This window comes from Halichoeres trimaculatus, unplaced genomic scaffold (assembly GCF_033239565.1).
Source record: "Halichoeres trimaculatus isolate MK-OKI-2021-1 unplaced genomic scaffold, fHalTri1.1 fHalTri1_scaffold_22, whole genome shotgun sequence".
Classification (NCBI taxonomy): Eukaryota; Metazoa; Chordata; class Actinopteri; order Labriformes; family Labridae; genus Halichoeres; species Halichoeres trimaculatus.
In genome coordinates this window covers 17,695,714-17,712,893 of record NW_027437200.1, presented here as the reverse complement: position 1 = coordinate 17,712,893, position 17,180 = coordinate 17,695,714, and the positions used below count along the sequence as shown (strand labels likewise).

At 41.2% G+C, this 17,180-nt stretch overlaps 1 protein-coding gene across 2 annotated transcripts in view; it reads right to left on the bottom strand.

Annotated features, from left to right (window-relative positions):
* chd3 (chromodomain helicase DNA binding protein 3) overlaps window positions 1-17,180 on the bottom strand; it is a 41,258-nt gene that overhangs the window by 10,731 nt on the left and 13,347 nt on the right. The window contains exons 15-37 of one of the 2 annotated variants that reach the window (XM_074698880.1): window positions 16,974-17,174; window positions 15,770-15,907; window positions 15,367-15,488; window positions 15,092-15,265; window positions 13,212-13,353; window positions 12,916-13,047; window positions 12,670-12,787; window positions 12,454-12,578; window positions 12,138-12,369; window positions 11,869-12,053; window positions 10,746-10,923; window positions 10,480-10,545; window positions 10,065-10,150; window positions 9,693-9,826; window positions 9,455-9,599; window positions 6,036-6,198; window positions 5,767-5,918; window positions 5,318-5,519; window positions 5,114-5,230; window positions 4,895-5,035; window positions 3,254-3,362; window positions 747-879; window positions 46-241 (exon numbers count right to left, since the gene is read on the bottom strand). In XM_074698880.1, the coding sequence (XP_074554981.1) occupies window positions 46-241; window positions 747-879; window positions 3,254-3,362; window positions 4,895-5,035; window positions 5,114-5,230; window positions 5,318-5,519; window positions 5,767-5,918; window positions 6,036-6,198; window positions 9,455-9,599; window positions 9,693-9,826; window positions 10,065-10,150; window positions 10,480-10,545; window positions 10,746-10,923; window positions 11,869-12,053; window positions 12,138-12,369; window positions 12,454-12,578; window positions 12,670-12,787; window positions 12,916-13,047; window positions 13,212-13,353; window positions 15,092-15,265; window positions 15,367-15,488; window positions 15,770-15,907; window positions 16,974-17,174 (3,391 nt within the window). Of the gene's footprint in view, window positions 1-45; window positions 242-746; window positions 880-3,253; window positions 3,363-4,894; window positions 5,036-5,113; window positions 5,231-5,317; window positions 5,520-5,766; window positions 5,919-6,035; window positions 6,199-9,454; window positions 9,600-9,692; window positions 9,827-10,064; window positions 10,151-10,479; window positions 10,567-10,745; window positions 10,924-11,868; window positions 12,054-12,137; window positions 12,370-12,453; window positions 12,579-12,669; window positions 12,788-12,915; window positions 13,048-13,211; window positions 13,354-15,091; window positions 15,266-15,366; window positions 15,489-15,769; window positions 15,908-16,973; window positions 17,175-17,180 lie in introns of both variants that reach the window. The other variant, XM_074698879.1, reaches the window with a different exon arrangement.

Sequence of the window (17,180 nt, the reverse complement as noted above, 5' to 3'; positions counted from 1 at the left end):
GATTTTGATGACAGAACATTAGAAAAGAGAGAATCAGAGCATCACCTTTATGCAGTACAGCGTTGGCAGGCTTGTTCCCTGCTAATGACTCTTTACTGAGGTGCTGATGGGACTCGGCGAGACACTCGACCTCTGCAAAGCGAGCATTCAGGGCCATGGCTGGGTGACTGGGGTCCTGGGTCATGTTTAGGTAGGCTGCTCGCCGTAGCTGCTCCTCTATCACCAGCGCCTGCTCCAACAGCTGGAAGAGGAGAGCGAAAATGCTCAGCGTTAGTTAATCATTCAAAAAAAAAAATGTGATGTCTGTTTTTTCTCAACAGCATATGAAAGAAAAACCTGAAGAGGGAGAAGGAGATATAATAAATGAGGATGTTGAAGGCAGGATCTGAAACATGTCAGCCGGTCAAAACAGGATGAGAGTGTTTCCAGAAATGCAGCGGTCAGCAACACCAACCCGCCAATATGTGGGTCTAGGGGCATCCGTCATCCGACCATCAAACAAGTCAGGTGATTGAAGACACAACTGTGACTGAAATAGTTTGTCTGCATGGAAGGAGGGCTGGGTTTTAAACCTTGAGGCTTTTTAACGGCTACCACAACATGTCTGAGCAGTAAAAATGTCCACAGCTGAAAGACTGGCTTTGAGTAGTCATGATCAAACTTATTTTATATGTCAGCTGAAAACTTAAGCTAAAATAAAATAAGAATTAACACACATGTGGTTAAAAACATAAAACAGCATGTACCTTAAATCGTCTCGCCAGGAACTTGTTCTTCATCTCCAGGAAGTTCCCTTTATTCGCCTGCGACTTGAAAGGCTCGTTGACGATGGCAAACTGGGGATCATTCTGGATGTCCTGCCACCTAGCATAGCCGTGACTAGCAGAGAGGTCAAGGGTGATATAACAGTGTAACAATTCAGGTACAGAGAAGCCAAACAGGAAAATTAGGAGGATTGATAGTTTAGTTTTCACCTTGTGAGCAAATATTTTAAGTTATTTTATAAGATTGAAACTACAATAAAACTTGTGCACAGAGCAAAGTGCCAGGGCTCAGTTAGCATGACTTAGCAAAAAAAATAGCTTGGAGAGCAAGAAGAAATAGCTAGCCAGGCGCAATCTTAAATTCAGACAATGACCCCTCCAAATCATCATGGGTTAATAAATAAATGAAATTTTCTTTCTTAAAGGAAAATTCAAGTCTTCTGTTGATAAATGTTGTGGATTAGCTTTCTATAGAAGCTAGGTTAGCAAAGATAGATAGCCAAATTGTTATACTTACATTTATATTTCTGAAATTATGAAATAAACTTTAAATGTGAGGCTAATTGGACAGCTTCAGTAGTACCAAGAGTTGCAAAGCTAGCTGTTTCCCTCTCTTTCCAGGCTTTACGCTAAACTCAAAAACATCAAATGTCAAACATGTAAGAAGCTTCATGTGACAATAAGAAATATATAATCATAAATTGTAGTTTAGATAATCAAATTTAGTTGATAAGATTGAGGCTACATAAACCTTGTGCAGCAAGTAAGGTGTAAAAGCCAGAGCAGGGTTAGCATGACTAAGCAGAAAAATTAGCTAGCTTGCTCTGCCTTAATCCAGACAGTTTACCCCAACACATCTCAAGCTAACAAAATGGGAGTATTTTTTTCTTATTAGACCTGGAAATATAGAGACAAGTTGAGTCTCTCAGGTGGTAAATGTCACTATGTGTGGATTAGCTCCCTGTTGAAGCAGCCGGGTTAGCAAGTATTCATTTTCATGTAAGGAGAAACATGATTTAACTACAAAGTGTCATTTCTACATTTAAATTTTTAATTATTTACAGAAATTACTTCCATAAAGTTATTTTGTCAATGAAAGTACTTTTTCATGTTTCTATAGCTAGAAAGAGCAAAGCTTGCCGTTTCCCGCTCTTTTCAGTCTTTATGCTAATTCCAAACATCTAGCAGCTTTAGCTTCCCAGCCAACAGAACAGTTTCAAGTTTAGAGAAATACTCAAGTTCTTAATAATTTTACTGTGAGTATACTTTATCTCTTTTGTAACAGTGAAATTTGTTTAAAAAATCAATTTAAATTAAAGAGATGTAGTTATTAGCAAGGTAGCCAAGTTCTGCTATCAAGAGGGAAAAAATAGCTAGCCTACCTCTTTTCAAACCTTGAAAGAGAGTCTGACCAGAACTGAAGGTCTATAACTTGTGTCTTTTGTTGATTTGTTTCAATGACAAACATAAAGACTATCTGAGGTCTTCGGTGAACTGTCATGACTCAGCGTTTTCGTGAAATAATTCTTTGAGGTGGGATAATAAAACAACTACAACTGTGAGCAAAAAAAAGTCTGTCACCTAACAACACACTTACCTTTATTTTATTCCTTTTTTAGATAAAAAAAGAATTGTTTTATGAGGTTAGCTTTAGACAGCGTTTCATTCATGTTTTTTGAAATTTTGGGAATAGTGCTAGCTACCTAGCTGTTTTCTACTCTTTGTGCTCATTTTAGCTTAGCACCTTAAAGGGCCAGCTCACTACTTGCCAAAATAGTTTAAGGTTATAGAAATATTACAGAAAGGCCTGTATCACTCATTAATTTTATAAGGAATTAGCATGAGAGCAGTTAGCTTACAATGAAAAATGAGAACAAGAAACAGTTAGCCTGAATTTGTCTTTACAAATCCAGCTACTAACACTACTTAAGATTATTTTTGAACCATGTATTAATCATTTAGATATATTTTATGAAAAACAGACATGTCTCAGCAGCTACTATAACTTATTATGCTGTTTTAAATCGCTAACAGTGTCTGGCTAGCAGTCTTACCCTGCTCTGAGTCAGTTGGCTCAGTTGTTAAAAGTTTTATATCCCAAAATTTAGGGCCACTGTTTCCCTGAACAAAGATTGATTTCACTCTTTATTGTCCTAAAATAAAACACTGCTGTTAGTTTATCTTGAATAGGTTTCAGGCAGCTCCTGAATCAAAGCATTTCTCTCTTTCTATTTCGGTCAAACTAGCCCTGAGCGCTAACTTTCAGCATAATGAACACAGAGTTTAATGTGAATGCTACATGCTCTTCATTACCATAATAGAAAGAACCGCATGAACCAAATGACCCACTGCATCAGACTCTCGCAGACACAGCTTGCTGTTTACTGAGCTCTTGCTGGGTTGTTGACTTATTACGCTCGGCTTCTGCGGGCTGACAGAAAAATAAACAGAGCGGGGGTCATTGCTTGGGCAACTGCTGTCAAGGATACATCACGATCCCCGCCAGCAGCCAGAAGTCATGTCGGCGGTGCCAGATCTCGTTCATCTTCCCCGAGGAGATGGCAGCCCGCTCTTCATTCTGCCAAAGAGTGTGAAGCTCTGCGGGGGTGAAGCCAACACAGGTTAAAAAATGTGGTTTGTTTTCAAAGTGCTTAGCTAGCTGAAACCTGGCCGCAGGTGTTTCCACGGCTCGGGGAGCTTTTCTAGGTTTATGATCCAGGTGGAGATGGTTCTGGCTGCCTGCTGCTGTGGTACACAAACTCTAAAAAGTCAGGGGGGGGTGTTATGTTTTTATATAGGAGGTGAATTGAATGATGTTTGGACTGCTTAGTGGGCTGTTTGGCTGACTTAAAGGGTTATTTCACCTTTTAACCTTTCTCTACTCTTCTTTCAGGAAGAGGAGTGCAAAAAAACCACCTATTTACTTAAAATTATTTATTCTTTATGATTTAAATGAACTGTTTTACTGCTTTCTTCTAATATTTTCTGATGCATAACAATGAAGTTCTAGTTAAAAATACTTAAATGCTAATCGAGTAATCTTTGAGTTACCAAATATTCAGAGTTCACAACTTGACAGGTGCGTTCATGTTAATCCAGACAAAATATATATATGTTTAAGAAAATTTAAGGATTTATTTTCATTTAACATCTGGTTAACTTTTTTTAAAGGGTAGGTTCAACCATTTTTTTGTATGTCAAAGGGATGTCAGATGAAGTCTTGAATACTTTTAATATGATGAATACAAATGAAAAGTTAACATGTAATGAATGTATGTTGTGATAAACATTAAACAATAATATCCAAGACATCTGGCATGATGGATCAGTTCTAGTTTGACTGGTGAAAAGTTAAAAAAAAGCCTTTTTTATACTAAAAACCAAGAAAAAATTCACGCTGCAAATAAAAGGAGAGGCTCAATATGAGACACTAAACTTGAAGAGAATTTTCCTGAAAACGAGGTAAATTATCCATCCATGCTGTCTTGAAATAAGAATTTTAAAACAGGAAATAAATTGGCCTTGATAAGTTTTACCAAATGTTAAAAGAAGAAAACTTCCTGAAGCACAATACTAAGAGAAATATACTTAATATAAACAAAAAAAGTCTTATTTTATTCTTACAATAAACTTAGTTTTAACACATGAAAGCCTTTGGACAAGAAAAATACCAGTAATTGATGTAAAAAAATGGCACAGTATGAGAGAAGCATGATTTAGACATTTTCTGTTTTATATTAAGTATTTTTGTGACAAAGTATATAGTTTGAGTGATATAATTGCCTAGATTAAAGGGCCTTAGCATGTGTAACCATGTCAAGAGTTGGGGTTTCATTTGTATGTCTCTTTTACCTTGTAAAAATGTGTTTTCAACCAACTTCCATTGCTTATATAGCTTTTCTACTGAATTTTAATATTCTGTGACTTATTTAGATAATCAAGTTCATGCTGAATTTATGGTTATACTGTAAATCCAAAGATTAAAAACAAGTAAAGGATCCAACCTTAGGTTACAAAAATTAAAGAATGTGTCCATTAGAAAGATTAAATGTTGCAAACAAGTTGTTAATCTCTGGCATCAGAGAGATTCTGTGAAATCTGAATGACCAATCAAATCAAACCATCTTCACCTGTGAATCCGCCGTCTGCGATGTTGAACATAAAGCGAGGCCGCTCAATGTGAGCCTTCCCGTTCCCTTTGGCAGGAACGGGCATCTCCTCCTTCGCAGGTTTGACTTCTTTCCCAGCATCCTTTTCACCTTTAACTTCCTCTGTAATGGAGGAAAAACAGAGATGGTTTTAAGCAGCAAATAAACTCAAAGTTAAACATCTGGATCAGTTTGACGTACCTTTCTTCACGTCAGCTGCTTCGCTCTTATCCTTCGCGTCAGTTGCTTCTGCTGCCGTCTGCGTCTCTTCTCGTTTTTCTTTGTCTTTTTCTTTTTCCTCCACAGACTTTTCTCCCTCTGCAGGAGAAAAAAAACTTCTGATTAATAAACATTTTTCTCTTTCCCTCCCTCACGAGTGATGAGATTTTAAAGTTTTACTTTTACCTGATTTCTCCTCTTTGACGTCTGCGTCTTGCTTCGTTGTTGATTGTTTGGTTTCGTCTTTGCTCTCCTCTTTCTTCTCCTCCGTCGCAGCAGCAGGAGTTTCTTCTTTCTTCTCCTCCTCTTTCAGGTTGGTGTCCTCTTTGCTGTCCGTTTTTTGACCAGGGGAAGATGTTTGTGATGTGTCTTTTGTTGAGGAAGACAGCTACGGAAAAGCAAACCTCAGTTTATGTCCTTTTCTTGTGAATGAGAAATCTTTAGGGATTAGCTTTTGATTAACTGTAGAACAACCGATTACAATTAACAACTTTATACCACACTTTTTCTTTATTTGAAAAGTAAAAAAATTGGAATCGACACTTTATAAAATTGACAAGCCACTCAAAAACTGAAACAAGTGGTCATTAGTTTTTAAAAACACACTATCTGTTCTCAGGAAACCATTAAATCACCTCTTCAGGATCTGCCGCCTTGTTTCCCTCCACCTCTTTCCCCTCATCCTTCCCTTTCTCCTTGTCCGATGTTGCCTCTCCTTCCTCCTTCTCCTCCTCCTTCTCTCCCTCTTTCCCGTTCTTTTCCAGCCTCTCTGAAGGAGCAGGAGTCGCTGTAAGAGTGCAAATACAAAAAAACACACAAGTGAGGACTGATCTCTTGCCCCTTTGAATAGATCGCCCCCTGGTGCATGACGTGAGGATGACTCTGCATGTGTGTGTGTGGATACCTGGCTTTGAGGTGCACGGTGTGTTGTTGTAGCTGGCATCTGGAGTCGGCGTGGCGGTCTTCACAGCAGGAGACGAGGCCCTGGAGGAGGTTTTGTCGATGCTGACCTCAGGTTTGAGCTCTGGGAGGCTCCAGCGCCCGTTGATGTGCTCAAACTCCTGAATCTGGACACGAAACACACACAGTGAGATAAAACTTTGGCAAACACTCATTTTACCTAATAGCTCCCCATTTAAACTCACCACCCACACGACTATCTGCTGGCTCTGTTTCATCTATTTCCTCTGGCGCAGGGAACAGATCAGGATGTCAGCGGGTTTCAACAAGTCGGACTGAAGACCGGATTAATGTTTGGATGAAAGTAAGAAAACTGGCAAACGGGCGGCAGAGAGGAAATCTGAACATCTTTCAAGATGTTAAAGATGATAACTCTGATGTTTTTATAGCACCAAAATCATGTTTGTTAAATCTCCAGTTCTAACACAAACAAAGGGGGTTGTTGTTGTCATTTTTTAGATGTTTATCCAGAAAATCTTGTTTTTGTCCAACTCATGGTCTGATCCATGGTGTTTATGCAGCAGCAATCAAGAAAACAAAAGTAAGAAAGTGTATAGAAAGTGCAAAAAGGTCCATCTTGTCCATCATTGTCCAGTTCAGCCAGCCTCCACCTCCACAGGGTCCAGGACTGAGCTTCTTCAGCAGTCTGTTCAGTCTCTGTCTCCTGGATCCTGTCTGCTCACAGCAGGTGAAGCTCGTCCAACATGGCGCTGGTGTCTGATGTTAGCTCTGTTAGCCATGTCTGTGAATAGCATGATACTACTCTGCCTTCTGGTATTCCCTCTGTTGCTGGGTTAGCACAGCTAGCTCGTCCATCTTATTGGAGATAGATCTTCGTTCCCAATAACGATGGATGGAAGGACAGGTCCATGTTGTCACGTCTTAGCTCACACCTGAGAACCAGCACGTCGTCCTCACCTCCCTCTCCTCACCTTGTGGGGAAACATCTGGCCTTGCACCAGTTAGCATGTAAACAATGCAGCCATGGTTACATGTAGGATCTCCAGACAAACACAGGACAAAAAGTAGTAAAAGTATCACTGAAGACAAAATCAATTTGGTGTCTATGACCAAGAAATGAGCCATACAAAGTAATGATCCACTCAAAATACAAAAATGAAGAAAAAGAGATGAAAAAAATTCAAAAAACAGACAAAGAAGAGAGAGCTGCTGTAACAGGCAGCCACAACAGGGTGGCACCTAGAGCCAATTTGCCACTGGACCATCTTTTGAATCTGGATGAATTTCAGCTCAATCGTGTGTCGTGCCTCTTGTAGTATACATGGGATAACAAGGAGAGACTGACACCTCACAACGGGCTCCAGATCACAAATCCGTTAATCACAAGAAAATCAAACATGTTTGAAATCCTGATCGCTCTTTGTCAGGGTATTAGGATCACAGTAGAAGCAGTGCCACGGGCCGACTTGCCTTTTTTCTCCACCTCCTTTTGATGTTGCAGAGCTGAATACACAAGCCCAGCTCCCAAACTCCATAGAAGAGGAGGAAGGATACAGAGTTGGATCCATTGACATGTGAGCAGTGAAGTCGCATCAGAGCATCAGGTCGTAAAGTGTGACCATAATTCCAGGGCTGTAGACTTTTGAACTCAGCGATCTAGTCGAGCAGTTAGAGATGGAGCTAAGTCAAACGATTGAAAATATTGTACAGTGTATGCCCGGCTTAATCCATCCTTATGTCATGTTCCGACGTCATCTAGACATCAGGTTCCGATTCGGATGACTTCATCCAGACGTCAATTGTGATGTCATCATGACTGACTAATGTTCTGACTAATGTTCTGACTAAATCTTGACATCATGTTCCGATCATAGACTGTAAAACATGGATGTAGTCTCGCCGACGTCACTATCTGTTTCTGAAACGGAAAATGAAGCACATTGGCTATAGCGGCCATATTGGTAGGAGTAAGGGCTTCATGTACAGCTCATAGACTGTATACAGTGGACAGCGTGGCTCCGCCATTTATCATTGTACGGTTTTGAAGCCAAAATATCGCCGTCTCAGGCGCCACCATTATAGTAGTTTGGAACCAGAGTCTGAGCAGTGGAGACGATGAGGGATTCTGGGAAAGTCTGAGTGGAGCTGGGTGAAAAAATGATTAAAAAAAATTTTTCTTTTGAGAGTCTAATCACTTCTTGACTCTACCTCCCGACATATTTTACAATCCCTGAAAAAAATACACGAGAACAGCAGCTGTCAATCATCGTTAAACGTTACGTAAAGCCTCATTTTTAACCTTGTATGACTAATGAAAACTAAATTTTTCAGAAAAAAGAGGACCTGAATACAAGGCAGCCAAATTATATCTTCAAATCACCACAATAATCGGACGTGAGAAACATTTCTAGGAGGTGTATTAATTTTTTAAAGCATGACCACATCCCATCTGGAATGACTGGAAAGCCAGATTTTTTAACCTATACTGCAGCCAGCCACCAGGGGGAGCAGTTTCTGTGGAGACCTCACTTCGAGCCGAGCAAGTGGACTCCATTTTTTTTTACAGTCTATGCTTCATCCAGACGTCAGGTTGTGATGTCATCATGACAGACTAATGTTCCAACTAATTCTGGACATCGTGTTCAGATACCATCACAATGTCAGTTTCTGACATCATCTAGTCGTCAGGTTCCGTCGTCAAGTGTCGATGTCATCCTGACGTCATGTTCCGATGTGATCTGGACATCATGTTTCAACGTCAGGCTCTGACTTCATTCAGACTTAAGGTTGCAATGTCATCGTGAAAGATAAACGTTCTGACTACATCTGGACATCGTGTCCCAGTGTCATGCAGATGTCAGTTTCTGACATTATCTAGATGTCAGGTTTCGTTGTCTAGTTTGGATGTCATCCTCAAGTCACGTTCTCACTTGAACTGAACGTCAGGTTCCAATGTCATCCAGTCTTCAGGTTGTGATATAATCTGGATATCATGTTTCGTTGCATCTTGACCTCAGGTTCCCAGGTCAGGTTCGGACTTCATTCAGACGTCAGGTTTTGATGTCATCATGAAAGACAAATGTTCCGACTACATCCGGACATTATCCTGTTCCAATGTCAATCAAACATCAGTTTCCAAAGTAATCTAGTCGTCATTGGGATGTAAGGTTCCCAGGTCAGGTTCTGACTTCCTCTGATCGACACATTCCCAAGTCATCTGGATGCCATCTGGACATCAGGTTGCGACGTCATCCAGACGGACCATTCTATCTTCCTGACGTTATCTAGCGTTTTTATTGTTGCAGAAAAACCTTTTCATCTATCTTTCGTTGTCTTTGGCGAACACTGTTACCACAGATTAAACCGGACCTGAACTGTTGAGTTCAACACGCCACCACTGACCTTTTTCTTGAGAAGCGACATCACCCCAATGCGAGTGAGGACGGGCTGACGACACAACCCTTCTCTTGGCACGCCATCTGCAAACGTCTCTGCACCGTCAGCCACTGGCTCGCACAAGTGGCGCATGAAGAGCGACACGTAAGCTCTGGAAAAAAAGGAGAGTGAAACGAATGATGAAGATGAAGAAGAGGTGATGATGTAGGTTTGCAGACATAGAGGGTGAGCAGTTCGTACTTACTTGAATTCCTTCTCCGTCTTCCCTCTGAGGTCTCTGACGAGCCATTGGGAAGAGAAGGCATCCTGAGACGGCATTCCCCAGCGCATCACTGCGTTTAGGAAAGCTTTTCTCTGCCGGGTGTTAAAACCCAACACCTACAGATTAAAACAGCAGAATATTTCAGATATTTAGACTCCCTGTGTTTCCAAAACTTCCAAACTGCAAAAAAAAGAGTGCTTTTACTTAACAGTCACATCCAACATTATCATGAGTGAAAAAGCTTGGAGTGGCTCAGATCTATTGGAGGCTTTTTCACTTAAAGCAAACAGACTTCACAATAAAAAAGTTTTGAATAATAAAAAGGAGGAACTGCTTCCAGAGAGATGTACAAACCTCAAGGTTTCCACCGACTCTGGCCAGGAGAGGAGGCAGAGGTTTGTCCTTCTCATTCCTAAGCTGGCGACGAGACTGCCGTCGACCTGAACCAACACAGAGGAATACAAAATTAAAGGAAAGGACAAATGTTTGTTTTATTTTGTAAAGTTTCCTGACTTTTCTAAAAACTGAGTTTATAAGTTTGTTGAGCGGTTAAAGTAGCCTCAAGCGTTTTTCCTAACTTTATGGAGGACAAAGGAAGAGATGGATGCTGGGACGCATTTTTGGCGATTTAACTCTTTATGTCTGCCAGGCGACTGTAAAAGCTAAATCAATTTCAACCTGTAATTCAACACAGACCTGGCTCAGCGTGTGCTACTAAAAGCTTCTTCTGTTTTTTCTGTTTGCTGCGTTTTTGTTTGTCTCTTCTTACCTTCTGGTCGATCGTCAAAGTCCTCGTCCTCCTCCTCGGAGCCCACTGAGTACTCGGACTGGTTATCTGAAATGTCAGCATGCCACTCTGAAACAGCACATGGTGGATGGTCAATAGGCCAGGCCCATTCACTTCCACTGTGCAAGCAATAACTCAGAGACACATCAGCCAGAATCCTTCAAGATCTCAACAGTTGCAGTAAATCTCCACAATCCACCCAAAAAGATCAGACTCCGATCCAAACCCTGCACTGAGACCGTTCTTACCTTGGTCCTCCTGCGCAGCGTCGTTGTAGTTGACAGGTTTGCGGTTCCTCTTCCCTTTCCCCAGTTTGCTGGCCAGGTCCTCCTGCTGCTGCTCGTAGTGATGCCGCAACAGTTTCTCCCAATAATCCGGATCCACGTTCTCCTCCTGTTTGATGATCTCCCGCTCGATCTCTTCAATCTGAATGTGGAGTGGATCATCAAACGTTTTGAATCCATAATATTTACCCCTCTGTGTGTCTTTGTATGGCTCATTTGTTGGTCACTTTTTGTGTCTTCAGTGATATTTTTACTTTTTTTCTCCTGTGTTTGTCTGGAGATCCTACATGTAACCATGGCTGCATTGTGTACATGTGAAATCAGCTGTTAGCAGCCTGTAGCATGTCAATGCTAACTGGTGCAAGGCCGGATGTTTCCCCACAAGGTGTGTAGAAGGAGGTGAGGACGACGTGCTGGTTCTCAGGTGTGAGCTAAGAAGTGACGACATCGACCTGTCCTTCCATCCATCGTTATTGGGAACGTAAGATCTATCTCCAACAAGATGGACGAGCTAGCTGTGCTAACCCAGCAACAGAGGGAATACCAGAAAGCAGAGTAGCATAATGCTATTCACAGACATGGCTAACGGAGCTAACACCAGACACCAACGCCACATTGGAAGAACTTTGACTCTTTTGTAGAATTCAACCAAAGAAGCTGAAAAAAAAGACTTAAATGTGAATAAACTAAAAACTAAATTAGAAGTTTCATTAAACATATTAAAAATGAGGCAAAATGTGAAATAGCTGCCAAAATTGTCAGTGTAACCGAGACATGCAGTGAATTTCTCCACTACAAATTAAAAAAATTAGGAAGCATGATTTTGTGCCTTCTTTTAAGTAAAAATTGTATCAATAGGAGCCAAATTCACTTGACAAGTCCATAAACAAGAAAAGTTTCAGTGTTCAGTTTTTTTTAAATATGAATGTCTTAGTACCAGAAACTTGGTGTGCAAAGTTTTCTTACTTTCACGAAAATGAAAAAATCCTGGACTGAATTTGGCTCAAATTGAGTCAAATAAAACGTACTAACAGATGTAACCGCTTGCTTTGATTTTTCTTTTTCACTTCAGACAAACCTCCCTCACCTTGTCCTCCTCTCGGACCATGTACTGAGCCACTTTGAAGGAGCTGAGGTACTCGTTCATGTTCTGCACGTCTGAGTCGTCCGTGGCGTCCTGGCTTCGATCCAGCAGCCTCTCGATGGCCACGTTGTCATAGTGGATCACGTTGCCCTCGTCCTCGGCTTTATCTCCAGCATTGTTCTTCATCCCTGAGTCACAGAGGAGGAAGAAAAAGTGTGAAATTACTTTTCTTATTCTTCAGGAAGCTAAACTAAAAGTCTTCCTGTCGTCACCTTCTCCCTCGTCCTTGAAGAGCTCCTCCGTCCCAAACTTCAGGATGTCGTCCAGCTCCTGTTTGGTCATGGATCCCGCCTTGGATCCCAGGCCTGGTCGAACCACCAGGTGAGTCAGCATCATCTTCCTCTTGGCCACCTGTGTGATCCTCTCCTCCACGCTGGCTCGCGTCACGAAGCGGTAGATCATGACCTTGTTGGCCTGCCCGATCCTGTGGGCGCGACTGAACGCCTGAGCGCAGGAGGACAGAGAGGAAAAGTTCAGTTTGTGTGACGTTACCTTGTTTCCTCCTCATTATGTGAGGTGACGCCGTACCTGGATGTCGTTGTGAGGGTTCCAGTCGGAGTCGAAGATGATGACGGTGTCGGCTGTGGCCAGGTTGATGCCCAAACCTCCGGCTCTGGTGGAGAGCAGGAAACAGAACTGACACGCACCAGGAGCTGCACGAGGAAAGACAAACAGCCGGAAATAAGAATCTGATAATCTCTTTTTTGTGATTTGTTTTATTCATCTTCTATTCTCAGCCCTCACCGTTGAAGCGGTCGATGGCCTCCTGTCTCAGCGCTCCTGTGATGCCGCCATCGATTCTCTCATACTTATAACCTTCATGGTCCAAGAAATCTTCCAGTAGGTCCAACATTTTAGTCATCTGCAAACAGAAGGAGACAGAGACAGATGGTTGGATGCTTTCATCTGTAGGAGCAGCTGGAATCAGGGCTGAGGTGGGAATAATGCACCATCTGTGGAGAGGAGTGTGAATCAGGTGTCAGTGTGTACCTGTGAGAAGACCAGCACTCTGTGTCCCTGCTCTTTCAGCTTCCTCAGCATCTTCTGCAACAGCGTCAGTTTCCCAGAAGCCTTAGTGAGCGCGGAGCCTTCGTATGCACCGCTGGGGGTTTTCTGTGCTTCCTACAGAGACAGAAAACAACATTTCATCACAAATATCCTGTGACTATGTTTAGATTTTCACCTTTGAACCTCACCACAAGGGGTCAGTGTGCTGCAGTTTGGAGTTTCACCTCTATTGACCTGTCTGTTAAATTAATCAGAGGTCTGTTTTAAAGAGAGCTCACCATGGAGGCAACGGGGAAGAGGTAGGGATGGTTGCAGCACTTCTTCAGGTCCATCATGATGTTGAGCAGGGAGACCTGGTTTCCTCCGCCTTTTGAGTTCAGCGCCTCAAAGTTCTTTGTAAGGATGAGCTTGTAGTATTTCCTGTGTTCGAAAGACAAAAAATTTTAGAAACCACAACTAAATCAATGGCCGTAGTCTCCCTGACGTTAACTGTCTGTTTCTGAAACAGATTTTTGAAGCAGATCAGCAATTGCCGCCATATTGGAAGTGACATGGGCTTTGAGTGCAGCTATAGGGCGTTCATCAGTCACGTGACCTGAGCTGTGCCTCTGATTGTGCGAGCCCGTAATCTTAATATCCTCTGAACTAGCAACTAGGAAATAATTCACCCCCGTACAGTGTGTGCCGAGCGTAAAATTTGCGATTCAGACAGAAGACGTTTTTTGAACCAGGCTGTAAACAGGTTGATTTCTGCTTTTTTGGCTTGGTGTGTTTGTGACTTTCAGTTCTTCTGGAGCCAGCCTCAAGTGGACACTCAAGAAACAGCAGATCTTAGCACTAGAGCCCAACCGATATGGGATTTTTGGGGCCGATGCCGATACTGGGGGCAAAAAGAAGCCGATATCCGATATATCTACTGATATCCAATATATCGTCTGATATATAATAAATTCATTGATAAACACAGGATAAATACAGGATATGAAGACACATTATTACTAGCTATTGAAAAGTTCCATCTTCCATCTAATGCATGGGCCTAAACTAGATGTTAAGTAACAATGTAGCTGCTTTCAAAACACACAATAAATACAATTACAACTAAATACATTGAAAAATTGTCAAAAATTATTCAACAAAGACAATACCTTGTGAATTTAAAAGCCCAGGTTAATCCTGCATGGCATTATAAAGTGAGACGCTGTGTAGTAGCCTTATATTAATTAACACACAGGAGCAGGAGCGACAGAATCTCCGCGGAGCAAAAATTTTAAAATCAATGGCCAATGTTGATTAATCGGTGACAGGCTATAATCAACCCGATTAATCCGCCCACCCAATTAATTACTGGGTTAATAATTAAACATTCGCGGCTACGCCCCCAAGCCACAAAAAATGACCCTGATTAATTTTTATCCTCACTAACTAGGGATGGGTACCTTTTACATTTGAAACAATACAGTACAGATTCCGGTACCTGGCAATCAGTATCCGTACTCAACGGTACCAGATTTCGGTATTTCTGTGTGTTTGTGTGGTAATAAATATCAATTTGTTGAAAAATAAAATTTAACATTTTTTCAATTTAACATATTCATTTCTCAATGCATAACCTTGTAATGCTGTTTTCATGTCCAGCATGGATAATCACCTACTCTTCCACTCCCTCACAGTCACAAGGATGCATTTAGGTACCCAAACATGGTACCTTTTGATTTTATGTGGATCGGTACCCGGTACTTTTGACAGAATTCAGTCGGTACCTATAAAAAATCCTTTGATAAATTTTTATTGTCAATGAGTCTAGCATACACATAATGAATTTTAATTTTAAAAATTGTCAGACTCTTTGTAAAATGCGTACCATTTAACTCAAATTTCCAAACATCTCCTTCTGATTTCACAATGCTGATACAAGATTTTTTGGTATGTCTTAGCACGAAAACACTGTATTTATAGATTTTAACCATGACTGTGTTTTGCAACATGTTAAGACCCTCAAACAAGTATTAGAAGTGGGAGGAGAAGAGTGTTTCAAGAAGGCCTCTTCATCAATCCTGTGGTCAGGCTTAAGCTAATAAAAACTAATATTCATGATATTTGCATGAGGGCTTTGATTTGAGGATATAAATCTGCTTCAAAAAGTAAAAACTCATACTTCTGCATGGGGCTCAGCTCCACTCTGACAATCAGCTCCGTCTTCGCCGGCATGTTTTTGAAGACGTCGGCCTTCAGCCTGCGCAGCATGTGAGGCCCCAGCAGGTCGTGCAGCTTCTTGATCTGGTCCTCCTTGGAGATGTCGGCAAACTCTTCCAGGAAGCCTTCAAGGTTACTGCGCAGTGATGAGACACGGGAGAGAGACTTTCAGACTATCTGTTTCAAACAGATTAATTTTTTTTAAATGTAGTGTGTGTTTTGTGTGTGTGTGTTTACTTGAAGCGGTTGGGTGTGAGGAAGTTGAGCAGGTGGAAAAGCTCCTCCAGGTTGTTCTGCAGAGGAGTTCCTGTCAGCAGCAGCTTGTGGTCAATCTTGTAGTCGTTTAGACGCCTAAAAAACTAGACACACAAACAAAAAATTCAGCATATTTTTTAATACATCAAAGATTTGGTTTAATAAATAATGAATATATAACAAAAAATCAAGATACATCAGTTGTTTTTGACAAGACATGACAGATTGACTCTGTTGTCGTTACATTTTCTGTCCACCAGAGGGAGTCCATGAGTTAATTTTTCAGCTTCAAAGATGTCAGCTTTCTACATACAGTCTTTGATAATCCACATTAGAATGTGAATTAATTATATCTACTCAGGGTGTATTTATACCGACAGGCTACCTTTGATTGGTTGTTCTTCAGACGGTGAGCCTCGTCCACCACCAGACAGGCCCAGTCAATGGACTTTAGCGCCGTCTGATCGATGGTCACTAACTCATAGGAGGTCAGCAGCACGTGGAATTTGATTGGAGCTTCTCTCTGAAGAAAAAAAGAAGAAATTATATTATTTTGTGTCACTTTCATGTTTGATACTGAACTGACAAGTGGTAAAAATAATCCTGTAGAATAATCTCTTCATGCGTTTCTTCAGATCTTCTGTACTTGGAGGACAAATCTAGTTAAGATCATCATAGAGGGATTATTTGTTTAATGGTTTTTCAACAGCTGTGGAGGAGTTAACCACTGAAAAACACATTTTTAAACGAAATATCATCACTTATACGGACGGTAAACAGCAAGTGGACAGATATTAGGTGGACAGACGATTTTAGAGGAGAAATCTGGCGTGTACCCAGAGAGGAATTTAAACACACAACGGTCAGACTGTGACAGACCAGGAAGAGAACCAGAAAACTACGTCCAGGGTTAATTATTTACCCACAGACGTTGCTGGTGTTTCAGTGTAAAATGTGACCCTGTTAACTGGTGGCTCTCAGCTGTTAATCATTGATACTGTCAGCTGAGAGGCACCAGTTAGCATGGTCACTATTTACTCCAAAACACCGGTTGCTCTGTGACGGTAAAAACTTGATAGACGTTGGCTCTGTTGTATAGTATCGTTTCTATAAACTGACCACAGAACAACAGTACATTTTTATGCTGATAACAGGTTAAATTTAGTGTAAAAAAACGCTAACTCGTCTGAATGAATAGAGCTAAATGCTGCTTCTGCGGTCAAGAACAGTTTTCATGGTTTTTCCCATGAACAGGTCTGTTAAACTTGTTAGAAAAATGAATTTAGTGACAAATTTTAAATAAAGCAAAGTGCTGCACATTAGCACAAAGAAAAGAGCTTAAACAAAGAAAAGAGTCCTTATTATAAGAATAAACTAAGACATGATCATATATAAAATAATGGATGAAACAACCTCAGTGTGGAATAAAAACAGAAATAGTTAGTGGGCCGAGAATTGAACCCTGAGGGACGCCACAAAGCATAAAATCTGTGAAAAAGCTGGGATCACAAGCTTTTGTTCATTATATGGAGGCGATGGTGTTTGTTTATCATCAAACCCTTCATTAACAAACATTTTTTCACCCTCACCCTCAGCTTGAAAGCCTTCTTCCCTCCTTTGACGGCCGTGTCATCAAAGGAAAACTCATTTTCTCTGATGATGGCTCGGCTGTCCTTGTCCCCCGTGTACGTCACCACGTAGAAGTCCGGCGCCCACATCTCGAACTCCCTCTCCCAGTTGATGATGGTAGAAAGTGGAGCGCTGACCAGGAACGGACCTTTAGTGTGACCCTAAAG